We start from the raw sequence: 27,646 nt of genomic DNA, 5'->3' as shown, positions 1-27,646 counted from the left end.
CATGGCATTAAGGGGTAGGTGGGATCTCCCATGATCACAATGGACATTTTGACTTCCCCTACAGTGATCTTCTGGTCTGGGAAGAAAGTCCTGGCTTGCAGCTTCCTGAGCAGGCCAGTGTTCTGAAAGATGCGTGAATCGTGCACATTTCCAGACCAGCCTGTGTTAATGTCTGTGAAACGCCCACAGTGATCCCCAAGCGCCTGGAGAACCATTGAGAAATACCCCTTGTGATTGATGTACTCATTGGCTAGGAAGTCTGGTGCCAGAATTGGAATATGCAAATATGTCTTTCGGAGCTGGATGCGATTAATGGCCCCGCAGACTTCCGTCAAGACGAATCCAATGGTCGACTTTCCCACTCCGAACTGGTTAGCGACCGATTGGTAGCAGTCTGGAGTAGCCAGCTTCCACAGTGCAATCGCCATACGCTTCCCCAACGGCAGGGCAGCTCTCATTCTCATGTCCTTGTGTTGCAGGGCTGGGGCGAGCTCATCACACAGTCCCATGAATGTGGCTTTCCTCATCCAAAAGTTCTGCAGCCACTGCTCATCATCCCAGATGTGCATGATGATGTGATCCCACCACTCAATGCTTGTTTCCCAAGCCCAAAAGCAGCATTCTACTGTGGTCAGTACCTCCGTGAATACCACAAGCCAGTGTCATAGCTACTACGTGTGGTGAGATCAATGTCGCACTCCTCTTGACTTTGTTGTTTAAGGAAGAACTCCACTGCTACTTGTGACGTGTTGGTCAGAGCAAGCAGCATACTGGTCAGCAGTTCGGAATCCATTCTTGCAGCCTGAAGAGGCAGGGCAGACAATACACAAACCATGGAAAGATGGCGCCAAATGCGGATGAAAGCACAGGGATTGCTGGGATGCGAAGCAATGCATCACGGGGCACTGGGAGAGGACCCAGGATGCCCCGCAACCTCCTCCTCCTTTCCACAACTCTTAGCGGCAGAAGAGAAAGAGGTGCTCTGTGGGATAGCTGCCCAGAGTGCATTGCTCCGAATACCGCTGCAAGTGTGAACACGCTATTGCGCAGGCAGCTGTTAGTGTGAACACACAACAGCAGTTTCCCTTCAGCGTTCTCTGTCCGGCGCTGTAACTCTGCCAGTGTAGACATGCGCTCAGAAAAGAAATGAGTAAATAAATGCGGGGGATTGAGGGGGGAGAAGGAGAGGGAGAGAGCAGGTTATTTTCCTGACATCTGAAAAATGTCATTAGCTCAATAGTGCATTTTGGGTTAAATATTTCAGTAAATTAAGTTTCCAGAAATCCACAGGATCTGAATGATGCAGATTGCTATTTTCAAGGGGATCTAAGGGAGTTGAATCCCTATATCCTTTTAGGCCACTTTAGGGCAAAGACAGTGGCCATTGGTTTCACATGCTTTGTTTTAAAAGAAACATGGAATCTTGAGAAGCTGTTTCCCACTAGCTGCACTGCTGTAGCACTTCAGTGAAGGCACTACCTATATCGATGGGAGGGCGTCTCGCCTTGGCATAGGTAATCCATCTCACCAAGAGGTGGTAGCTATGTTGATGGGAGAATTCTGCCATCAACTTAGTGCTGTCTACAACGGGGGTTAGGTTTGCTTAACTGCATCGTTCAGGGGTGTGGATTTTTCACACCTCTTTGCGACGTAATTATACCAGCCTAATTTCCTAGTGTAGATCAGGCCTAATTTAGATTTTAAGAGTACTGTACTAATTGGTCAAATATAGGAGAACATCATTAGATGAACACCCATGTTAGGGGAGGGCGGCAGAGACTGATGTCGGAGAAATGAAAAGCTAGCCAAGAAAATAAAAAAATTTCCACTTTACAGGTCTGGCCCATATGCACTTAGGAGCCTACATCTCATTGGACATCCATGGAACTTATTCTCCTAAGGTGTTTTTGAAAATCTACCCCTTGATCTAATCCTTTTTTCTTTCCTCCAGATGCTCCCTCTTTTCCAGTGATAAGCTGTCAAGTGATGAGAGTAGAACTGATTGATTGAAGTATCTGCAACACTAGAGACCTTTTTCATTTAAAAAACATAACGTGCAGATGCAAATGAAAGCCTTCACTGCTTAATGCTCACTTTATCCACCCACCTTCTGCACTACCTGTCCATCTTGTAAATGAACTGTAAATGCTTTGTTCGGCAAGTGAGAAACTTTGGAAGAAAAGCAAATTTACAAAAATGAGCCCAAGAAAATCTCAAATTTCTTGCAAGTGAAATCCTAATAGATTATTATGTAATATCTATGGGTAGTGGAAAGTGGAGGTAGCACCAGCATGGGTAATGGATGGGAATTTAGGCAGAGTGCCAAGGAAAGCTATGGGTATAGCTGGATAATAAAGCTAGAGGAAAGTAACTTTGTAGATTTGAAGTAGTGGAAAGTATGTCAGATATAATGATGCAAGTCAGCTGGTTGACAAGGCATAATAGCCTTGCCACACAAGTGCTCTATACGGAAAATGCTGAATCAAGTCACTTCTGACTGGTTTGACATCTTAGATTTCAAGGTCTTCAGCAGAAGAGCTCCCTGTGTTGCGCAGAGCCCAATGGCGAGACCTCCGAAAGCCACTGCAATAATTTAATGTCCAGATATGTACCTTTTAAAAAAATGTGCAATAGTACAGGATAAATACTTATTACAGATATATGCAGGAACATAAAATGAAGGTAAAATAATTGTAAGGCTATAATAGAAACATACACAAGTAGAGAAATTCTGAGTCAAAACTAATGCGGTAGCCTTTACTCTGAGCTGTTATGATTAGGCAGGACATGCTGTTAAGTGGTTCATTACAATAGACTTTACCGTTTTAGTGCTGGATTTCCACTATTTCTACAATGTAGAAATGATGTTGGGCAAAATAAATATGATGAAACTCATTCTCCATTTCCCTGCACCGTATAGCCATTTATACCAGTGCAAAGTGAGCGTGAAGAGGTGTAAAATGCTGGTTTTTGATTTGGTAGCATTTTACATCCACTTTGTACAGGTCCAGGTGATTCTGCGTGCTGCAAGACAACTGAGGATCAGGCCATTTTTTGTCATACAGCTTTGTATTACTTGCTGCCCAGAGTCTGAGGGCCATGTAACATTAGTCCATATGTTCTGAAATACCTTTTGTGAGTCTTAATCTTACTGTCTTTGCGTAACTTTGCTTCTAGCTCAGTGTGTTCTAAAAAATGGCAAAAAATGATGTGCCAAATGCAGATCCTTTGGTGGTGTCATTTGGCATTGTTGCACTGGAGTGAATGAAGCTATGCTGTTTTACATCATCTGAGCATCTGGCACTAGAACTGCTACTGACTATTTTTGCATTTGTCTTAACATAATTCAGTATCTGTAACTGACACTTTCTTGTACTTTGTGATGAAGTGAAGTCCGTATCATGGGAATTAAAAAACCTCCAAAAACACGAAAAACAGCTGTTGTACTGACAAGCTGAACTTCTATATATTATCTAGGTTTGAGATATGGAACCAGTGACAATAAGCTACTTGAATTTAGCTTAGCAAGGAAAGGGTCTACAGAACGTGGAAGCACTAAAGTATTAGATTTCAGGAAAGCATTTTTTGAAGAATTAAGGAATCTATGATGAAATTTGTCTGAGTTAATGAATGCAGGAATTGGCCCTTAGTAAGTAAGGTCCAGTGGGAGATAGTGATAAAATCCATCATTGTAGATGGCTGCTGGGAATCTCAAAAAAACAAAGCACAACAGACTACAGTCTGTCTGGAAATAAGACACTGATCATTTCTTATTCCTTGTGCCTTTGTAAGGAACTTGTTACTAAACAAGGCACCCAAACAAGAATATTTAATGTTAGTTAAAGATAAAGGCAGCCAATAGATAGAATAGGTTAATATGAGACAAAGTAATTAAATTAAATAAGTTTTAAAAAATATATTGGGGGGTTAAATAGGCCTATATATAAATGAAGAGGGGGATGAAATTAATCATGGAGTAAAAATAGCCGAGATTGAATTGGGAAAAAATCAACTGCTTTGAACCACAGAAAGTAAGGATGAAAAAAGGAATATGATGAATTAGAGAGAAAGGAAAATGTTGTAACTTATAGGCAAAGCTTCCTTGTTCCCCCAGGCTTTCAAGAATGGGGCGCTTTAGGGGAGCCCATGCAGATTAGGAAGATAGCTGTTGTTAGTAGAGCCGAATGAATAATGGATTTTGTAAGTTTTGGGACTGAACAAAAAACAAACAAACAGGGAAGGGGGTAGTTTGATATGAACTGAAATTGATTTTTTTTAAATGTTCCTTTGAAATGAAAAACTTTTTAGAAGTGTAAAAAAAAAAAAAAAAGTTTTTTTTTTTTTAATTCAGCAGTTTTTTGGATATTCTTCACCCTTTAAATTTTTTTATTGGCAAAATATGAAAATGACACACTGGTTCTAAATGAAAAACTACAAACTAAACTTTCAACTTTTTTCTAAAAATTTTTCAACTAAAACTGTTTGTCATATGTGACCCAAATACATGAATACAGACGCTCCCCGACTTGTGCAAGTGTTCCGTTCCAGAACGCCTTGCATAACTTGAATTTTGCGTAAGTCAGAAACATATACCTGATCATTACGCAAAAAAAACCCCCACCCCACCTATTTCTAGCTTACGGAACTTTTTCCGTAAGTGTGGAATTTGCGTAAGTCGGGTTTGCATAACCCGGGGGCTGTCTGTAGTTTTGGTGATCTGAAAAATTTCCTTGTAGGGGAAATTACTATTCACTAGAAAAATTTCACCTAGCTCTAGTTGTTAGTCCTGATAGGCTGAATGGGAGAGGGGGAGCCACACCTTGAGGAAGAGAGGCGCACACCAAAAAAAAATGAAATGAATAATTTTAAAAATAGCTATTGATAGTAGTTATCAGGAGAAAAATAATGAATATGAATCATGAATGACCTTTTGTCACCCAGGGAATCTCTCATTGGCAACTGGCCAAGGATACATCATACCATAACTCACATCAGGCCTGACACACTCATTGCCCATACATACTGTTGTCCTAATCTGTATGTAAAAGGGGTCATGTGAGGTATAATGTAAACTGATAACACACTGATCATTGATATTATTGTGTGATGTATGTACAGGCAGTGTATAAAGAATTATAGATGTGTGATGGAAATAAGTTCTTAAAAGGTGTTTTGCAAGCAGTGCATAAACCCAGCATGTCCTAGTCAAAAGTGTGTTGTTTCGCCTTTTTTCTTGTGTCCAGTGTAAAATGAGCCATATAACACCTCAGAGGACAAAGTAAAATGCATCTACATAGAAGGTAAACAAAGCTATCAAGTAAAATGAGCAGGGAGGGGAAGACCACTTAATGGTCATGCTGGGGGATGGAGCCTGGACTCCCAGAAAGCCGCCTTGGGTATTCAGACAGAGACATTAGACTTTGGGAATATGAGCAAAGGCAGACAGCCATTTTGGCATAAAGAACATAAGAATGGCCATACTGGGTTAGACCAATGATCCATCTAGCCCAGTATCCTGTCTTCCAACAGGTGCCAGTGCCAGATGCTTCAGAGGAAATGAACAGAACAGGGCACTTTATCAAGTTCATGAACTTATCTAATTTTTGTTTGAACCCAGTTATACTTTTGACCTTCACAACAGCCCCTGGCAATGAGCTCTGCAGGTTGATTGTGTGCTTCTTATACAGTGCAAACTTCCATCTCACGTTCATGACATCACAAGACCTTGTGCTAGCAAGTATTTCAGTTGGGGGCTTCCTGACAAAGGCAGCATCTCAGACTAACCCTCTATACCCTGCACTTATCTACATGAGCTATAATGCTCGTGAATGAACAAATCAACTGCAACATCATCAAGAACTTCTGATAATGTGTGTATTCTGTAATCACTATTCAATCAACTACTGGGGAGATTGGTGCTATTGGTAAACAAAGTGAAAACAAATGGACTGCTTGTCGTATCCAGACCTGAGACTTTTCTATAAGTGATTTCACCTAACTAATTCTTTTTATTCCTCTTTTAATTTCTCTCAGTGAATTTGGAATATGCGGGTAAAATCCTGGCCCATTACTGAAATCAATAGTCAAATTCCCATTGACTTGAATAGGGCCAAGGTATCATCCTGTATACCAGGTTCTTAATAACGATTAGACTTTAAGGTCAGAAGGGACCATCATGATCTCCTAGTCTGACCTCCTGCACGTTACAGGCCTCAGAACCTCCCCCACCCACTCCTGCAATAGACCCCTAACCTCTGACTCAGTTACTAAAGTCCTCAAATTATGATTTAAAGACTTCAAGGCTCTTATGCTTCATTCACTGTGTTATCTGAAAGTCTTATGAGACGCATTACTAAACAAAGAGCAAAATTGTCTTCTAGGCACAGTAGTCTGATTATTATATTCGTACGACATAAAATAATGTCAATGTCTGTGGTAGCTATGAAAGTTCAACTTAACTGCTGGCACACTCCACCGATGTCACAGAATTTGCTTGTGCTTACACCAGTGGTAAATCTGGTCCTAAGCTGCTGGTATTTGGCCCCCAAATTAAACATGGAAAGAAAAGCCTGGATAAGTTTTTCTCAAGCACATCAAACGTTGCGAGGCCAGTGGAAGTGGAATGAAATTCTCTTGCAGCTGCCATGAAAAATGTAATGAGGAATGAAGAAATAAGAAAGCTGCACTGATAAACGGGAAGCATGTAAAGGAAACTGCTTATGAAGAGGACAAGATTTGAAGTAGCAATGATAGCACCAACTTAAATGTGCCTGTCTGAGAGGGAAGAATTCCTGTCAAGTTGATTTATTTCCTCATTATCTGTGATGACTGATGGTGGATTGCTTGGTCACTGAGGCTGTTAGTAACACACTGGCATGCAGGTAAAGTGCATGTTGCCTTCAGGCTCTCACCTCCATAGCCAGCATAAAATGATATGCATTATGTACGTTTCGGTTGTCTGCTGTACTTGCTTATGTTGCGTGACTACTGTCAACGTCATTCCCTGAAAATATTTACTCACCTTCCAGAGAGCTGAGATAAGGTCATAATGAAAGGTGAGAAAATAATTCTTTAGGCACCCAGAACAAACGCAACACACTCCTCAAAGAAGAGCTGTAATAAAGAATACTTAAAAATTTTATCTGCTTATAGAGACATATAAGACACTACAAAGGCTTTTTATAATAGTGTTTGAAGCGTAATAAACAAGAATCCATAAAAAAACAGGAGACTGCTGCCCTAGAACTGATAACATTGTGCATGCCTGACTTTGATTTGCAGGTCCCACTGAGTTTGTGTGCTTCTTGGGGCTGCTGTGTCTACCTAAGACACATGTGTGCACCTAAGTTGTGTACATGCAAAACAGTACATACAGAACTGCTTGGGCTCGTTTGACAATTGGAGGTTTTCAGTCCAAATCTGCCTTGATCAGCCTGATGGGTGTGTAGACTAGGACAGGTGTTTTATTTTTTAAACATGTTAGCGATCATGTTTTAACTAACATGTTTTAGCACCCTGATGTAGACAGGGCAAATTGTTTTTCAAGCTACACTGGTTGAGGTAAACCCTAGGATCCCCTCTAGTGGTCACCTTGACCAGCTAACATGTTAAAAATCAACTTCCCCTGTTTATACTGAAGTTTTAAAACCTGATAGTTAATATATAAAAGACCATTTATCCTAGTCGAGACATATCTCTGCTGGAAGGCACAGTGTGGTATCATTAAGATGGTAACTCCAAGTGCAAAAATCCCAGTTACTGAATGGAGATACTGAAAAGTAAAGTGTATTTTGACAACTCATTCTAATACATTATTATTTAGCATACATATATTTAGCTCTGTGAGGTACTGCAACAAGTCAGTGCAGTTTTCATTTTAAGATAAAAATTGGTGAAATCTCAGATTACGGTCAAATAAATCCTCTATACATGTCCTGTCTTAATACACATGTTGTTGTTGCCATTGAGTTCACTGTATATATTTATTCACAGCTGTGATCTCTAGTTTTCCAATTAGTAGTCCAATTAAGTATCGTTTAGACCCATTTGGGGCCACAGTGTTAGGAAAACCACATTCTGGTTTAGCTCAACTGTGCTACAGTTGAAGCATGTTTTTAAAGCTGTTGTTACAGCAGGGTACAGAGGGCCTCTGTGATGCTGCTTCAGCCACTGGGGAAGGAAAGAAAATAGTACCTCTAATGTATTGCTGCTGTAAGATGCTTAGGGATATTTATTATGATTTAGTAGGTAGCATTGTTTAAAAAGTTACAGCTTTCCGGAAAAGGACAAGGATCTATTTATAAAAGCTACAGAAACACTGCACTTCTCAATCCATTACGCAAAGCCCCTTCAAGTTTCTCTTTAAAGGCATCGAAAGGAATTGTAAATAATATCGGTGGGGAGAGAATCATCTGTATCCAGATAACTTTATTAAATATAAAGTAAAAAGAATAACCCCTGCCGAGCTGTTGACTATTACCATCTCTTGTATTTAGTTATAATCACCTGTGGGCATTTCATGAGTGAGCTATTTTTCTTACCCAACACCAGCACGCTGACTATATGAGGAAGGGGAAAGAATTATTAATGGACTAGGGACGGAAGAAGAATTCTGTTTTTTCCATTCACAAACTGTTGTGTCAAAACCATTAACTAAATTATAAAAGGCTTCAAACCACATGTTTTAATGCATCATCTCTGGTGGCATCCATTAAAGGGTTGCTTTTGTCATCCCTCTTATGCTGCTTCTAACAGTTGATGTAATGGGCTGCTGCGTGAAGTCTGTGCAGTTCTTAACTCTCTCTCTCTGAGATTTTATTTCTAACATATTTATAACGTCTACAGATGTAATGTGGGGAAATTCAAGACTTGTATTGCTAATCAGTTTTTGGATTAATCGGCTGGTTCAGTTAAGCCACAGAAATCTTTAAAGCACGTGGAAAGAGGTTTTTGTTGAGGAAACTACATTACAGTGCAGAACATGCTGAAGAATAGTTATAAAAGTCATTTTCTTTGGGAGCAGATTATATAAAAATAAAAGAGTAAGATTTAGTCTTTCTTGCTGTCATGTATATAGGGTTGCCAGGTGTCTAAAAGTCCAGTTGGCATAGGGCTGGCAGGCTTCCTACCCAGCTCTGTGCAACTCCTGGGAAGCGGCTGGCATGTCTGGCTCCTAGGCAGAGGGGCGACCAGAGAGGCTCTGCATGCTGCCCCCTCCCGCAGGCGCTGCCCCAAGCGCTGGCTCCACAGCTTCCATTGGTCGGGAACCGCAGCTAGTGGGAGCTGTGGGGGCAGCACCTGCAGGCGGGGACAGCCCGCGGAGCCACCTGGCCGCCCCTCTGCCTAGGAGCTGGAGGGACATGTTGCTGCTTCCCGAGCTGCCTTAGGTCAGCGCCACCCGGAGTCCACACCCTGAAGCCCCTCCTGTGCCCCAACCTCCTATCCAAGCCCTGAGCACCATCCTGCACCTAAACTCCCTCACGGAGCCTGCACCCCAGCCTGAAGCCCTTTCCTGCACTCTGAACCCCTCATTTCTGGCCCCATCCCGTAGCCCGCACCCTCCAGCCCAGAGCCTGTACCCCCTCCCACCCTCTGAACCCCTCAGCCCCACCCCCCCAGCCTGGAACTCCCTCCTGCACCCTAAACCACTCATCCTTGGCCCACCTGGAGCCTGCACCCTCTCCTGTACCCCTGCCCCAGCCCGATGAAAATGAGCGCATGAGCAAGGGTGGGGAAGAGCGAGTGACAGAGGGAGGAGGGATGGAGTGAGTGGGGGGCAGGGCCTCGGAGAAGGGGTGTGCCAGGGACAGCGGGTGGGGCAAGTATGTTTGGTTTTCTGCAATTAGAAAGTTGGCAATTCTACATGTAGAGCTTACACACCATCCCAGACCAAACTTTTTTTTTTACTGCTTTCTGCTGTCTTTTTCTGTTTACAGTCCAAATTCTCTATTGGTGTAAATGGGTACAACTTTATTCAATAGCCTTTCTCCAATTTTCATCTGTAGAGAAATCTGGTCCTCCATTTCCGGAAGGCAAGCTGCTCAGTACACTTTCTATGCATCCATTTAGCAAGTGACTATGACTATGAATCTGAGAATTTGAGAGTGTTTTTTGGGGTTGCTAGATACCCAGCCTCAAAGGTGACTTTATTTCAGAGATTATGAAGGGGCTGGTCTGCCACAGGGGTCATTTTGAATGATGATGAATTGTATAAAGTTCACCTGCCCTGATTTTCCTGACAAGACTGTGTCAGATATAGCAATTTCCTGCAATATCCTTGAAAAACCTTATTGAATTAAATGCAAGTATCTTTGAGTCTCATTGTATTAGGTACAAAGGTTATGTATTATTGTGGGCCTGGATGATCAAAGGACCATACAGAACTATGTGGCAGACAAGAACTGTGTTTTGGGACAATACCTGTGAAGGGAATTTCCAGGGAAATATCTAGGGGGAAGTGATTGCAAACTCCTGTCCTCCCTTCCAGTTATGCAAGAACCCAGCCTTTTGAAGTTATGCTCTGAGAATGGGGCCATTGTCTGTTGATCACCTGTTCACAGGATCTGATGATCAAAGGCCCAAGCTATGTAAAGAAAAAGGCTGATCTGCCTAGTTTGTGCGCTTGTTCTGAGCAAAAGCTATTATGAACTTGTAACCAACAGAAAAAATCCCTTTGTGGTGTTTGAAGGACTGACTCCTACCAGAGTCCCTTCTGGAGTTGGCAGGTGGTCTGTGCTAAGCTTATTAGCATATGCCTTTTTTTATTGTTTTAATTTGTTCTTTCTGTAATGTCACTTTAAGAATAAATGTGCTTGTTCAGAAAAAGCTGTGGGGTAACGTATAACTGTAGGCAATTATGCTGTTCATAACCTCTGAGGAGAGAGAGCAAAGTACAGATGCTGGCCTGTTTAGGCAGTCTGGCTTGCTGGGAATATCACAGTGTAGGCAGGGAACTGTGCAGTCTGGAAAAACCCTGTTCAGGAAGGGAGAGAGACATGGGTCTCCACCTAAGAGAGGTGACTGCTGAGGAGTCAGGAGCCTAAAGTTACAGGACCACGGAGAGGAAATAGAGTTGCCCTGAACTGTGACCGGCACCTCCAACAAAGGGAGCTCATCTAATTCAGGAAGTAATTGATATTAAATTTCCTCAGGGAGCTGAGATGCATGGAAATTTGTGAAAGTGGCTCCCCAACCCTAATCCCATGCCCTATACACTAAACAAAGCTGCCTCTCAAGGTATCCTTTGGGAATCAGTAAGTGCATGTAGCTTCAGCCTGAAGCAGCAAAATGTTTCCTGACATTTTGGGGGGGGAGGAAACAGAATTCTGTTCTCCAGTTTAGGGGGGGGAAAGAGGTGTGGGGTTTTTTTTAATTATTTTAAATTATACAGTTGTGAGAAGGTGATTATTGTCAGCTATCTTGGGAGATGAACATGCAGATAGGCTGAGGAGACTCTGCAGATGGAAGAGGAGTTGGAAATCTTGAGCTAAGGAACAACACAATGGGGCTTCTTATTTATTATGGGAGGTTTATTTGTCATAGGTGCTAGAACTGGGGATGGTGCCGCATCTCTGTCTTGAAGTGTTTTCCATTATATAGAGGGTTTACAGTTTGGTTCAATGGCTCTCAGCACCTCCACTATACAAATTGTTCCAGAACCTCTGATATTTGTAGACTGAAAGGTTTTACATTAATACTTGTCAGTTTCAGCAACATTTGACTCAGCAGTATTGGAGGCAAGATTTCTGTTCTCCAAAATGAACGTTTATCTGTGCTTTGCTTTTCCTGATTGACTAACTTCTTTCCAGTCTTTTAGAGAACTGCGGTATTCCAGTACAGACTCCATGATTTTAGAGAAATAGTCAACTAATTTGAAATTAAATGCAAAGTTTTATTATTGTTCAGAAATTGCTCTATCAAAATAAAGATATTGTCACTAACCATAACTGCACCACTAGTTTTAAATAAGTGCGCAAAACTCTTGTGAAACTTAGGTTACGCTGTCTGTGACATCAACCAAAATAAGCTACAGTGAAAAGGTGCTGTGTGAGATTGATGTTTGCCTTAAAATTTATGTATGCTTATTAATGGAAACTGAGCACTAATGATAAATTTGCAGTCTGTCATCTCTGCTGACAACATGACTACACATAATTTATAAACATAGTTACCCTAAATTTGTGGAGATCATTAGCATTTTAATGAAAAAGATAAAGCCATTGTACTAAATCTTCATGTTTGTTTTGTTTTATTCTTGTCTTCCCCCACAGTTCAATATTTCGATCTTGTACTTTGAAAACTGCTGACAGCGTCTGGTAATGTGCTGACTGGCACTATGGGCAGGCGATACCCAGGGGCTCACTATCGTCCAAGCAGCTCATGTATGTATGTGATTGGTCTCGTTACCTGTCATATTTTTATTACACTTTTGAAAGGTGCTAAGTTGTCTCCCATTATTTTGAAACCATTAGCTGGAAAGTTTGTAAATTCCAAACTGGTCTTTAGAATGGGCACTGAAGCATTCTTATTGATGCCATATTTCTGATATTTATATACCCAAATTATATAACCCACATTACCTCTGTCGATTTTGTTCAAACTGCAAAGGTAATTTCTGGACCTTTAAAAATGATGTACTGGCTGACTTGTTCAACTTTGGCTTATTGCACCAGGTCTCCAACTTTCTTTTATTCACACTGTCCAGGGCCACAGACATAGTTAAAGTGCTAGAAACCCTCAAATTAATAAACTGCCCGAGCATAACCTGAAAAAATTCAGCTCATTTCAAAGCTGTGTACTATTGCTAAAATCTTCCAGTTTAGATGAAGCTTTTTGTGTCTTATTAATTCATTTTTTTTTCTGTTTGAGTTAAATATTTGCTTGTGTCTTCTCTGCTGACGAGCAGTTCATGGCCATCTAGCTTATCTTAGCTGACCTCTATTAATTTATCTCTGACTAAGGAATCTTTTCAGTAAAAAGTTTAAAGACTCTTTAAAGTTTGTCACCCGCACCTTTCATTTGATTGGAAAACTGATAAGTAGCTCTAACAACTTGGGTAATGCTAATCTCTCAGCCTGCAGGCTTGCTATATTACATTGTACATGAAATGATCTTCCCAGGAGGTAGTGTGATATCTCCTGTGTGACAGTCCTAACTTCAGATGACTGCTGTCAGTCCCCATGCATATCTGTTGATTCCTCAGGCCACCGAGGTAAAACAATATCACTTTTTCTTTACTGTACAGAGCCTTTGCAGAATATTTAGTTTATATTAGTTTCTCTTTGAAACATTGGGATGAAATAGTTTACTAGTCATTCGGGTGGTACTTTAACCATTGCATCTCCTGCTACTCCTGCTATCGCCTGAGATTCTAGTTTTGGAGATTGATTTAGTTTATTTTGGCCCCAGGCTTCTAGAGGTTAAATCCAGGCCAGAGATGAGTTACACTTATTCTTTCAAAAAAAGAAGAACAGGAGTACTTGTGGCACCTTAGAGACTAACAAATTTATTAGAGCATAAGCTTTCGTGGACTACAGCCCACTTCTTCGGATGCATATAGAATGGAACATATATTGAGGAGATATATATACACACATACAGAGAGCATAAACAGGTGGGAGTTGTTATTCTTTCAGAAAGGGTAGCTGTCCTGTCCTTGTAAACAGATTTGTTAAAATAGCCTATTAGAGATGACACAAACTCTTCAGAAAAATAGTATCTAGTTTTGAAGGTAATACCGAGATGATACCTGAACTTTGGTGTGTGTGTGTGTGTGTGTGTGTGTGTGTGTGTGTGTGTGTGTGTGTTGGGGGGAGGGGGGGGGGGATGGGGAGGAGACTTCTGTATTGAGCAAGCCTTTGGATCCCAGGGGCTTTTAAGCCTTCTGAGTCTGAGTAGTATCCAGACCCAGCCTCTAAGTCTTGCTTTTAAGGCACACTCCTGGGGTACAGACTCCCTATCTAGTATCCTTTCTTGGGATGTAGAACCCATAGTCCAGCTGCCATAGGCCCAAGGCCACTGCTGATCCTGATCTCCACAGTACTTCAAGAATTTCATTCTCAGAGCTCCACACTCACGGGTACTCTAATTTACTGTTTAACCTTTCAAGGACCTTGTGACCGTTAAAACAAGAGAGCACAGACTTTGCAAAGGAATTGCTAAAGCATACACGTTACTTATAGACAAAGCACAAGAATTACAGATCTAGAAAAAATAAACACCAGTACGTAAAACTCCCTCCTGCAGTATCCTCATCAGTCCGAGAGCCTTTTGAGTTTGGGTTAATGTCCTTCAGGATTCCATGACCTTTTTACACCCCATTCTTCCTCTTCAGCCTTCCTGTTAGCCGATGGATGGTTGGTGAGACAGCCCAGACTCAAGAAGGATTGGCCCTTAAATAAAGTTCTGATCCCCATTTATCAGGTCACTCCCCCAAGCAGCTTCAAAAACCCTGTCAGTCAGGTGATGAGTTGCTCAACTCCAGCCCTCCTCCTTTCCTCCCTAGGTCTAAACTGGGCAAACTAGTTCCCCTGGACTGCAGCTGGCTCATTGTTCTGGTTGGACCCATTTGAATGGAAAATCATCGAGGTTGAGGGATTTTGATGGCTTTCCCATTGTGAGCCCCTCTGCAAGGGTAAGGATTTCTCTTAACACCTCTTGCGTGTCCCAGCTCAAGATGGAAGCTACAGCACAGTTTCCAGTCAAAAATAACATTGAAGTACCAGAATGTCGTTCCAGATTGATATAGACATACAGACACATACTGATCCGCCACAGTGGGGTTCTGAGGAGGCATGGTGGGGGGCATTGTGGACTGCGTGGCAGGCTATGTGACACGAGAAGGGAGTTAGCCTGTGCACAGTGGTATGGGGTGAGAGGATCAGGGTTATGAGGGAATCCTTGGGGAAACTGGGGCTGTGAGGGTGCTGGGGTTGTGAGAAGTAGGGGTTATCACGGATATGTGGGGTTTGAGGGAGTGAGCACAGATGTGGATGGGGAAGGAAGTTGAACCACCAAGTGGTGGCCATGGGGTTGAGCTGGGATGTGGGGATGGCAAGGAGGAATGGAACTGAGCAGAAGGGTGATGGGAGGCAGGGGGTGAATTTGGGGAATCATAATGTGGGTGGAGTGGGCTTTCTTAATTGGGTCATGATAATGAGAGAGGAGTTGTGCTTGCACTCTCACAAGACAGGAGGTTGAAGCCCAGTTTCCCTCATGCTCCTCTTGAACAGCACTCCCTTCCTTCCATGTTCTCCAGCCTCCACCTGACTCTAAAAGCAGGGCTAGAGAGGAACGGCAGTATGACAAACCTCCTGTGCAGCTCTTCTCTGGGCCATAGGAGTTTGGTCTGAGTAGATCGCCTGTCTGATTCCAATCTCTCACCTCAAGCAGAAATCCTTCTAATGCCCAACTCCTTCACTCTAGCCCCTAGGCACTTTTCCCAGTGCCTGAACTGAACTGTCCACAAGCAAAGATAAATTGCTGGCAGCCCTGCAAGGCTGCTGTTGAAAACACAGTACTTTCAAAGGTGATTCTCTAATGCTTTAAGATATGAAAAGTGATGTTTGTGTAACACAGAGACCTGACAGATCACTTTTATAGGATGGTACTTTTTTTCTTGTTGCTGAATCCTTTGTTTTTCCCTTAGGTCAATGTCTGACCATTTTTCAAGCTTGTTAGTGGTTTAGGAGGCAGTCAGTCTCCTTTTTTTTAGGAAACAGCGTTTGATGAAAAATGATTACTTTGACATTTTGCAAACATTATCAGAGCTAAAATTTCAGAACAGTCTTTCTAGCTAGACATCACAGCAATTATGCCCTTCCTTTTTTAAAAAAATGGTTGGTTCTGTCCAAGGTTTTAAAGAAGACCATGACAAGCCCTGCAGGTCCTGATGTACCCATCTCTCTTTGTGTGGGTCCCAATTTCCCCTTTCCTTCATCCACAGCTTTTGGGGAAGGATAGTCCTGTTGTAAAGCCAGGAGATCTATTGTCTGTTTCCAGTTATGCCAAAAACTTGTGTGTGTGACTTTTTGGAGCTTAGCTATCAAGGTAATAAGCAGAACTGAGTGATATATTTTTTTTTTAATTTGAGGGCCAAATTGGGGATGGGGGGAATCTGTTTTGATTCAAAGCAAAATTTAATTTTTTCAAAGTTTTTTCATCTAATCTAAAAAACATTTTGAATAGACAGAAACATTTTGAGTCAATTCCATATTATGATTTTTTTGTTTCATTTTTTCAGTTCATTTTGAATCAACAAAAACATTTTCAATCAACTCGAAACAAAAAACAAACACATGCACACAAGAAAATTGAGTTTTTCATTTCGATTCATCTGTTTTGGATGTTTCTAGATGATTTCCTGGTTTGTTTTTTAATTCGCCAAGTTTGAGATTGAACTGCCATTTCAAATAAAGTCAAAATAAACATTTTAAAATTAAAATTTGAAATGAAACATTTCAACTCTTTCAGAAAAAATTGCAAATTGAAACTATTCAGAATAATTTTGGGCCCCCAAAATGCATTTTTGATGGAAAAACATTGTGTCCAGCTCTACTTTAGACATAACTCAGATATTGACACAGAAATATATTTTCATTTTCTAGTCTGTGGGAAGTGCACACAATAAAGAAACAGCAATAGTGATTGGCATTTGATTTCTAAAACTTCCGTTTTAATAAATTAAGGTGTTAGCAGATAAAACAATGTCTTTTAAAAATATGGGCTCAAATTCTGTTCTCATTATTGGGGTAAATTAGTATAACTGCATTGATGTTGATGTTACTCCAGATCTACATTGAGTGTAACTAAGGGAAGAATTTTTAACTGTATGATTTTTTACTTAATGACTTTTAAGGGCATAGTCCAGCATTTAGCTTGATTTTCATGGCTTTTGTGTTGCTTGTAAATAAATATATCCCTTTCTATAGATGAATAAAATCTGCAAGGGGAAATATTAGTGCTATGTGGAGCACTTGTTATTCTGTACATCCAGAGATAATCTTTAATCCATTTAAAAGATAAGTTGAATGATTTCATAAATATAGTATTGATAGTCTGAGGAGACTAGTGAAAAGTTTTGTATAAAAGGAATCTTATAATCATCTTAAATTACAAATAGTTTCTCTAGAGCCTAATATTAATAAATGTAGAATTACCCAAATATGCTTAAAATACAAATTCTTGAAGTACAAATAGACATAAACATCTGTAGCTCTTAAATTAAGTGTAAAGGTGAATTGAAATGTGTTTCAATTTATTTGAGCAAGGTGTGGATTCCCAAAGTGGTTTTAAAATGTTCATTTAATCTATACTCACTTGGAATTTAAAAGGGCAATAACCCTGATTAAAATCAGTGCAAAGCATCTTTACCGACCTAAAGGAAATAAAATGTTTTGTGCTCCCTACATAAGCTTGCTGCCGCTGTTTACCACTGCTATTACTGACCTTGCTGAACTGAAAGTCAGCACAGGACGTCTCTTGTGCTGCTTTTGTTGGGAGAAAGCTGCATGAGGAAATCTACTCCTCCTGTATTACCTCTTTTGCATAATCAATTTTTTGTGTGTTAGTTTCAAAAATATTTTCATTTTTGTCCTAAATTTAAAATATGTAGCCTTTTATTTTATTTAGGATAAATTTAGTTATGTTATCTTGCACCACCATGGGTTCGGCTCTGGTTGCTACAGTTTCAAGCTCAACAGAGTGAAAGTCACCTCTTCTACTTGTCTCAGATTTAGAGACTCGAGGAGTTACATGCAAGGATAGTGACACGGGTGTTGGAACAATTTGTATAGTGGGGTTGCTGAAGGCCATTGAACAAAACTGTACACCCTGTATATGACGGAAACCACTTTAAACCAGAGGGTGTGCCACACTCCTACTTCCAGCACCTATGCACATACGTTCACAAGTACAAAGTCTAGTCTGTGTTCCAAATTGTCTTGGTGGTTGAGAATCACTGCTCCAATGCACTTGTAACCCCTCCCAGCTTGGTATCATCTGCAAACTTTATAAGTGTGCTCTCTAGGCTATTATCTAATCATCTTAATTTTGAACAGAACCAGACCCAAGACCAATCCCTGCAAAACCCCATTCCACATGCCCTTCCAGCTTGACTGTGAACTACTGATAACTACTCTCTGGGAACCGGTTTTCCAACTAGTTATGCACCCCCTTATAGTAGCTCCATCTAGGTTGTATCTCCTAAGTTTGTTTATGAGAAGGTCATGTGAGACAGTATCAAAAGCCTTGCTAAAGTCAAGATATACCATGTTTACCGCTTCTCCCCCTATCCACAAGGCTTGTTAGCCTGTCAGAGAAAGCTGTCAGGTTGGTCTGACATGCTTTATTCTTGACAAATCCATGCTCATTGCTACTTATCACCTTATTATCTTCTAGGTGTTCACAAATTGATTTTTTAATTATTTGCTCCAGTATCTGTCCGGGTACTGAAATTAAGATGGCCTCTGCAGTGTATATAGGAGAGGTTGGGGTTACACTTTTCTCTGAGAAAAACTTGTACTCCATGTTGTACCATGTCTTCCGGAGAAGTTTGCATCTCCAGCAACTGCACAGCCATCTGTTTGGGGTCCAATTTACAAGCATTTAACTCTTCTAATATGTGGGTTGTCACAGATGCAACCGATGTGTTTCTATAACCTGAACATCTAGAAATGCATCTACTGGCTTACCACTGACATCAAGATAATGTATGCAGTGACATAATACTTGACACCCATTTGCATTGGTGCATTTATCAGACACGTATACAAATTTTTTGACTATGGTGGGAGAGTTCTTCACTTTTTCAACTGCTGAGTCTTTCACTGTTGCACAAGATGCTTCTAACCACTCAGTTGAGTTTCTTGCAGAAAGATAGTGATCATTTGCCAGTCTTGTTCAGAACCAGGGTCCAACTTCAGGGTTAACAAGTGACAATGCATTTAACATTGGTCTCCAGTTCGTAGTTTCTGGTATCTCTTGCGTAAATAGAAAGTACAATGTGACAGCCATGTTTGTTCGCATAAACCGTGTTGTTTCTCCAGCATTTCTAACAGCCTCATTAAGTACTAGAACTGGCTTTGACAGTGACTGGCTTACAAGGCTTTCTGCAGGCTGATGTAGTCAAGAGGCTTGGTGTTTTGCAGCATTTTCACATAGTATTGGCTTTGCTGATTGCTCTGGCAAACCAAGCTCTCCAGTTTTACCAGTTGTAGTGGTGGGAAGCTTTCCTTCTTCATAAGCTTTTTTGCAAGAGGTGCTAGTAGCCATCTTTTGTAACTTCAATGAACGGGAAATGTTTGACTGAGAAACATCGGGAACTGCCTTTAGGCTATGGAGACACTGTTTCTTCAATAGATCACTGTATTTGCGCTTCAGGCTGTTTGGATGTAGATACACCACTTGAACCTTTGGATGGTATGTTGGTATGTTCTTGGTATGTTCTTCATCTTGGTTGGTTTGACCACTGGAGAGGGGCAATGACATAGTTAGGGGAGGTGTAGGGAAATCCCTGCATGTGCTGCTATTTGCCCCACCTCCTCTTGTGCTGTGTGCCCCCATGCTCCTTCTCCTTGTTCTGTTCTTTATGGGTTGCTGGTGTTTGTCTCCCCAACTCCTACCCCACAAGAACTGGCTTCACCTCCAAGCATAAGCTATGGTAAATCCATGTCTTCAGTGCATTCCCCTTCCCATACCCTACCCAATGTTTCAGGCTCTGCAAACTTAAGCAGAATGTGCTGTATCAGTTACACATAGGGCTTGTCTACACTGACAGGGCTGCCCCAGTGCAGCTGTGCTGCTGTAGTGCTTAGTGAAGACGCTACCTACGCTGACGGGCGAGCTTCTACCATCAGCATAGGTACTCCACCTCCCCGAGAGATAGTAGCTAGGTCGATGGGAGAAGCCCTCCCGTTGATCTAGCAGTGTCTACACTGGTGGCTAGGTCAGTATAACTAGGTCGCTTAGGGATGTCGATTTTTCCCTGAATGATGTAGTTATACTGACATAAGTTTGTAGTGTAGACCAGGGTTTTGGTTAGAAATTAGGTCGGCATAACGATGTTGCTCGGGGTGTGAAAAATCCATACCTCTGAGCGATGCAGTTAAACCGACCTAACCACTAATGTAGACAGTGCAAGGTCGATGGGAGAATTCTCTTGTCAACCTAGCTACTGCCTCTCGGTGACGTGGATTACCTACGCCGATGGGAGAACCCCTCCTGTTGGCATAAGTAGTGTCTTCACTGAAGTGCTACAGTAACGCAGCCTGTTTTAAGTGTAGGGGTTACATTGTGAAAGTTTTCTTCACAACCATAACAGCTAGAGCCTTTTATTTTCAATGAAAACTGAGACTTGATAGAACAACCTAGAAGTTTGCCGACCGCTCTCCCTAGGCCAGTTAGGGCTTCGTCTACATGGGGAAATGTACTGGTATAATTGTACTGCTGTAGTTATACTGCTATAACTTCCTATGTGGAAACTCTTATTTTGGAATAAGAGTGGCTTTTTTCATTTTAATTTATAACACATCCAAAGCAACATAATCTAAATAGAAAAAAAATGGCATTTTTATTCCAGAATAAGAGTGTACTCATGGGAGCTATATTCATATAGTTCCAGTGGTATAATTATGCTGGTAAAATTTCCTGTGCAGACAAACCTAAAGATATTTTCTGTCTCTTTCTCCTGTTACAAGCAGCATAATGACTCATTTATTTTTCCGATGATTCTGTGGGAAAATATTTATTCTAAGGGTGTGATTCTCACTTTCACCAAAGATCTTTTATACTGATCTGACAAAATGTAATTGATGCCCACTTTAAAGCTCCCTTACGCTACCGGAGAAGTGTAAAGAGGCCTAAATGCAAACCGGGCCTTAAAATTTTGGCATAATTGATACCTATTGAAGACATTTTTCAAATTTGTTTCCGGAAAGTTGCAAATATCAGTTTGCTCAGATGGAGAAAAGAAACTGTTGAGATACAAGTGCCACTGCTCCGGACAATCCAAACAGCCTCAGGGTAAAATTTTCAAAAGTGCCTAGGTGACTTAGGAACCTAAGGGCTGGTCTACATGGGGAACTTACATCGATATAGCTATGTCTCTCAGGGGTGTGAGAAATCCACACTCTGGAAAGACATAGCTATACTGACCTAACCCCCTACTGTAGGCAGTGCTAGTTCGATGGAAGAATTCTTCCGTTGGCCTAGCTACCACCACTCAGGGAGGTGGATTACCTACACCAGGAGTTCTCAAACTTCATTGCACCGTGACCCCTTTTGACAACAAAAATTACTTCATGATCTCAGAAAGGGAGACTGAAGTCTGAGCCAGCCTGAGCCCCATTGCCCTGGGTGGGGGGCCCAAAGCCCAACCCCTGCCGCCCGGGTTGGGGGAGGGGAGGCTGGGGCAAAGCCAAAGCCCAAGGGCTTCAGCCCCAGGCAGAAGGCCTGTAACCTGAGCTCCACTGCCTAGGGCTGAAGCCCTCAGGTTTCGGCCCCAGACCCGAGCAAGTCTAAACCAGCCCTGGTGACCCCTTTAAAAGGGGGTCACGATCCACTTTGGGGTCCCAACCCACAGTTTGAGAACCGCTGACCTACACTAATGGGAGAACCCCTCCTGTTGGCATACTAATTGTCTACACCAGTGGTTTTCAACCTGTGGTCCGCGGAGCCCTGGGTATCTGCAGACTGTGTATAAGATTTCCCAAGAGGTCTGCACCTCCATCTGAAATTTGTTAGGGGTCTGTAAATGAAAAAAGGTTGAAAACCATTACTGTACACTGAAGATCTACAGTGGCACAGCTGCAGCGCTGCAGCTGTGTCACTGTAGTGGTTTAAGTATAGACATAGCCTTAGTCCCATTGAAAGTCAATGCCACTTAAGCTCCTAAATTATTTAGGTAATGTGGCCAAGTGGCTAGAGCACTAGACTGGCACTCACGTGACCTGGGTTCTATTCCTGGCTCTGCCACTGGCCTGCTGGGTGACATTGGGCAAGTCATTTCATCTCTCTGTGCCTCAGTTTCCCCATTTGTAAAATGAGGACAATGATACTGACCTTGTTTGTAAAACACTTTGAGATCTATTGGTGAAAAGTTCTATGTAAGAGCTAGGTATTCTTCTTTTATGTTATTTTGAAAATGTTACCCGTGATGTGAGATTCTGTCTGGTATTATTTCTTAAATCAGGCATGTGATATATATATATAGTTTCTATGTATTATTGCTGTAACACAAGTCAGTGACACCTCCTCTTTGGAAGAGAAGAAACAGTTTTCCTAAATTAAGGTAAAGAATTGCAGACTTGAGGTTTAACTTGCATTAAATGAAGCTGACAATATTAAATGAACTGACAGCAATGAGTTTAACTATTCATGAAGTACAACTTAGTACCTTTTCCATTACCCTTTTATGTTTGCCTTAGTCACTTTATTGTTCAAATACTTTTTATATATTTATGGCTTTATGGAAAACAGCACTACAAGAGGAAAATGGTGAAAACAGCCTGACATATTGATAACTTAAAGCTTTGTATATAAGGCGCAGGAGGTTTTATTGGAGTCCAGGGTAACAATACTACTAGATTTTCTGCCTTTCTCATGTCTTTTATTGCCAGGTTTCATGTTTGTTGTAATTTAGCCAAACTTTAGCAACATCTATACGCTAGTAAGCGCAGTTAATTTCTGTTATATTCTCCTTCCACTTCCCTATGAATTGCTTAGTTTATAAGGCCCATAAGGTAAGCCTGACATCTTGGTTTCAGTTGTGTATATGGTTTAGTGCTAGGGTGACCAGACAGCAGATGTGAAAAATCGGGATGGGGTGGGGGGTAATAGGAGCCTATATAAGAAAAAGACCGAAAAATCGAGACTGCCCCTATAAAATTGGGACATCTGGTCACCCTATTTAGTGCCCTGAGTTAAATAAGAATTATGGTTTCCCAACATAACACAGCAAAATTAAACAGAAGATCTTGATCTCGCTGTCAAAGCAGGCTGCAAGTAAAATTAATATATTCAGGTACTGACCTAAACAATCAACTTTCTGCAGAGTTACAGTATGATATGACTTAGTCTGGCACTCATAATTTTGTTAGTATTCAGTTTGCTTAAACAGAAAAATAACAATTGGTTTATAAATTAGCTATTTATAATTCTCACGGAATATTTTCTGTTTGCACCATTAAGGTTTTGTAGAGAGGGGGAAAATTGTGCTTTTATAGACAACCGCACTAGGATGTAGTTCTTGGTGTGTGTTTTTTTTCTTATAAGGTTTATGAGCCTAATTTTAGTTCAGTTTTAATGGGACAGCAAATTACAGATTGTCAGTGTGGAGACTAATTTGAGTTTTCCTGTTGAAAAGGCATCCTGTGTTCTGATATACACCCTATTCAATTACTGAAAACGGTGAATGCAATTGGTAGGATACACGTATGTGAGTGACATTGACGTGAATTGCATTTTCTTCCTCTTGCTACTGCTCCACAGAATGTGAACCCAACCAGTTTCATGCTGTTTCCAGCATGCATCCTCTGCAGTCAGTAACAGAGAACAGAAAATTAGGAAGGAAGATGTTGATGGAGATGGGGACTAACTTTTTTTTAACTCAGAGGTTTGGGAGAATAAGAGAATCCCTGCAAAATGGAGCTCAGAATCTGGAAGTCTGCTCCAATTTCTGAGAAATGTCAGATGGTTAATTAAAACTGTTGTAGTTACCTCTTCCTATTTAAGGTACTTAAATGGCCCCCATTACCATTGTATGTCTCAGTCTTTAATGTATATTAAGGGACTTGCCCAAAGTCACACATGAAGTCTGTGGCAGTGCAGTAAATTGAGCCCAAGTCTTCCAAGCCCAAAGTGGTCTTCCAAGCACCATCCTTATAAGATGCATCCGATGAAGTGGGCTGTAGCCCACGAAAGCTTATGCTGAAATAAATTTGTTAGTCTCTAAGGTGCCACAAGTACTCCTGTTGTTTTTGCGGCTACAGACTAATACGGCTGCTACTCTGAAACCATCCTTTTTTTGTTGGTGCAGATTAGTGGCTTCTATAATAAACTCTGGGAGACAGATAATCCTTGGAGATAGTTACTAATCATCTATCAAGTCTTCTTGACTAGATGGTTTTCCTTTTCTTTTGTTGTTTGTTAATCTCTGATTTAGAAAGTAACACTGTAATAACTGATCCCATTATATGTTAAAGACACGGGGAAGGGATATGAATCCTCCTCCTATTTTCAAGCAGGTTCCTATTTTTAACCCAAGCCTCCTTTATGAGCCAGGGAGAAAAGGAGAAAATTATATTAGAATTGGTTAGAAATACTATACTAATGTAAGACAAATAAAAGATTATTTAAATAAACATTAAATAAAATAATCTAGCCAGGTAAGATAAGCAAGGTTCACTTCTGTACCAACATACACTAGAACCTTGCCAATCTGGATTTTGCTACTCTGCAAAACCAACAGTTCTCCCCCAAAAAATCAGATGGTCTCATGTCACAAAGGTATGTAGATGCACTATAGGGATGTCTTTTGTTACTAAGATTTATTACACTTAAAAAATATACTACAGTGTATTAACTAGCAGATCATAAAATGTAAGTAATTAAAACTAAACGACACTTGTTACATAAATGAGCAAAGGTCAAATTTACGAACCTAAATATCTGAAGTTAGGCTGTTAAATCCATGTTTAAGTACCTTAAATAAAAGTGGCCTGATTTTCAGAGGTGCTGGTCACCTGCCTACAGCTACTATTAGTCAGTGGGAACTGCAGATGCTCAGCACTTAAAAATCAGGTCTTTTTTATTTAGATGCCTAACTTAAGGTACTTAGATTTAAACGTTTTGATTAAACTATATTTGGATTCTATGATTTTTGTTTATTGCAAACTAATCTGTAATGGATTCCCAGTCCATATGAATTAGAGAGGTTCTGCTGTATTTTGATTTCTCTCCATTCTTTACATTTTGGATTTTGTTTATTATTTCACTTTGTCTCTCTTCATCTATGATAGTTTCATATAGTGTACTAATAGATTATGTCCCATTTATTTTATTTACTTCTCAAATCCTCCCTTAAACCAGAATAAAGTCTGAGACCCAAGTGGATTCCTATTCTCACATCATATTTGATGTAAAATAGATATAGGCTAATGACCTTGATCTTGTGAATTTTCCTTTATTTGTTTGTTTAATATTTTTGCTGGGGCCTGGATGTATTGACGGCCATCAGTAAGTATATTAGAATAAGAGTGTTCTATTCCTAAAATACAAAACACAGAGAACGGTTACATATTTAAAGGATCGTGTAAACTGATTTTGAGTGAATTTGGCTTTGGTGATGTGCAGAGGAACTTGTCAGAATGCACACGGCTACAACAACACAGCATTCAAAGGATAACACATTCTTCTGTTGAACCCTGATTGAATCATGAGATTGCTCTGGCGACCAACAAACGAGTATTGTTCCTGCAGCATTGTTTCAAGTGTATTTTGCTTTTCCAAACACGTATTACTGCCTCAGTAATATCTGGCTCAAAACTTCTAGCTTCAATCTGGGTAATTTTGGTGTAAAACCCTTTCTGAATAACCTGGATAGGAACTAAACTGTAGCTAACAATAAACTGGTGAACAGTGGTTCATTATTGTCAGGCCTCAAGGTTTTGGTTGTTATGAAATTGGTCAATAAAAGAGAGAGAGAGAGAGAGAGAGGTCTGTCTATATGTAAAATAGTTAATGTGCCAGTAGATGGTGCTCAAGAATATGCACTACTGTTCCTGAGCTTTTCAGGAGCAAAGCAGCTTTTGTATACTGCAAATGGGATTCAGTGGCTGGGCTGAATGGGCGTGGGGCTACGCAAAGGATAACTGTTCCTTCTGCTTGCTGTTTTTTTTTACTTTAATCAAACACTCCTTTTGGGCTCATCTTATTTATTGCACAATAGTTAAGGAATCAGTTAACCATGTTTAGTTAATAAAGCTGTTGTATGAGCATAAACAATCTTTATGCGTGGTGTTTTATTCACCTGCATGTCCTGATCAAAAGGCTTTTTAAAGGCCTTGATATTGACTTGGTGCTATTAAGAACATTTGGAAAGCTGGGCATTGGTAATAGATCCTGCCAGTTTCTTTCACTGTGTTCAATAAGTAACCATTCTTGGAATAGCTCTCCTTCCTGATCTAAGTGTTGTCAAATGAACTATGTCAGATTTATGTGGAAGCTGAAAAAATTCTAGTCTGAACTAATACAGTCTGATTCAGATTAAATCGTTTTGCCTGGCAAATTTAGCAGAGCATCCATCATTGTTTCTTTCCATTATCTTGTTAAGAATCTGGATAGCCTGTCTGCTTTATGAGGCAGTTTATTTCTTTGTTTGCCCTAATAGAAACATGTGAGACACAGTTAAGAAAACAAAGGCTGTCTTGCTTTCTATTATTTTGGTTGGGATTATTTTGGTTTTGGTAATCCGAAACAGGTTTATATGGCATTTCAAGAATGGGTACGAGTTAAATTTTGGTTGACGTTGGAGAGAGAAAAATGGCAAGCTTTGGAAAAGCAAATCCAGCTGGTTGCTTGGTCAGTCAATTGCAGGAATTCAATTAAGGTTTTAAAATTTGTTTTTCAGTTTGGATGCAAGACAGAGAGAGAGAGAGAGAGAGAATGAAATACACACTATTTTTACCATATAGAAATGTGTGTGTGTTTGAGGGGAGTGAAGAAGGGGTGATAAATAAGTGTATTGCATTTTTGATTGCAGAATTTATGCATCTATGCAGAGATGAAGAAAAAATAAATTCTTAAGCCTTGTATGTGCTTGTATTTGAACCAAAGGATTCAAAAAGATAAACTGTTTTGACAGAAGATGTTTACTTGACAAATGGTGTTTCTGGAAATATACAGATCTGGTGGCAGAAAGTCTTCTTAGTCTTGCATGCAGGGAGCCCAGATATGGCACACTCTCTGTCTTCATATGATGTTAATTCAGGTTATTGTCTGCCAGACTATTCCATTCTGCATAAGAAAAAATCTAATTTAAAAAAAAGAAAAGAGAATTAAATGGAAAAAAAGACTCACTAGGTCATCTTGTCCATGCTGCTGCTAAGTTCAGGGCAGCTCCTTAGCGTATATTATTTTATGCTTTGTGTAAATGGAAGGAGCATCTATTGTTTTTTTTTATGTGATCACTGGATTTAAGAAAAATTCTATGGTACATGGTGACAATACAATTTTATTAAGCTAAAATGCAAGACACTCTGTCCTTAAGGACTGTGCCTCAGATAAGCAGTCAAGTATAAATGTATGTATTTGTATCTGTATCTAATATAAAATTCCTATCAATCCTATAAAAATAATAATGCAAGGGACCATGAGTTAGACCTACTATTTGCTTTTATCTTTAAAACAGTTAGAATCTGGTTGAGAGTATTGTCTGGTCTCTACATTTTTGCTAGCAAGGAATTGGGGTGGGAAACCTGAAGAAAACTGATAAGAAGATTCGCTCTACTTGAATGCTTAAACCCATGGTAGGATTTCAAGTTTGTTTTAACTTAATAGCATTATATAAAGACAGTTTGGTATTAAGGATTTTCATTAACAAGACTTATAAGAAAATCACAATAACACAGATAGTATTGCTGCTAGGCGGTTG

At 40.4% G+C, this 27,646-nt stretch overlaps 1 protein-coding gene across 10 annotated transcripts in view; it reads left to right on the top strand.

Annotated features, from left to right (window-relative positions):
• Positions 1-27,646, top strand: part of APBB2 (amyloid beta precursor protein binding family B member 2) — a 329,064-nt gene that overhangs the window by 103,635 nt on the left and 197,783 nt on the right. For 5 of the 10 annotated variants that reach the window (XM_054029786.1, XM_054029785.1, XM_054029778.1 and 2 more), the window contains exon 3: positions 12,270-12,380. In XM_054029786.1, the coding sequence (XP_053885761.1) occupies positions 12,335-12,380 (46 nt within the window). In that variant the 5' untranslated portion in view covers positions 12,270-12,334. Of the gene's footprint in view, positions 1-12,269; positions 12,385-13,077; positions 13,211-14,503; positions 14,633-27,502; positions 27,522-27,646 lie in introns of those variants that run through there. The other 5 variants (XM_054029780.1, XM_054029781.1, XM_054029779.1 and 2 more) reach the window with 5 other exon arrangements.

The sequence above is a fragment of the Malaclemys terrapin genome, chromosome 5 (genome assembly GCF_027887155.1).
Source record: "Malaclemys terrapin pileata isolate rMalTer1 chromosome 5, rMalTer1.hap1, whole genome shotgun sequence".
NCBI lineage: Eukaryota > Metazoa > Chordata > Testudines > Emydidae > Malaclemys > Malaclemys terrapin.
Note: the sequence above shows the minus strand (reverse complement) of the source record. Positions and strands in the feature narration are given on the sequence as shown.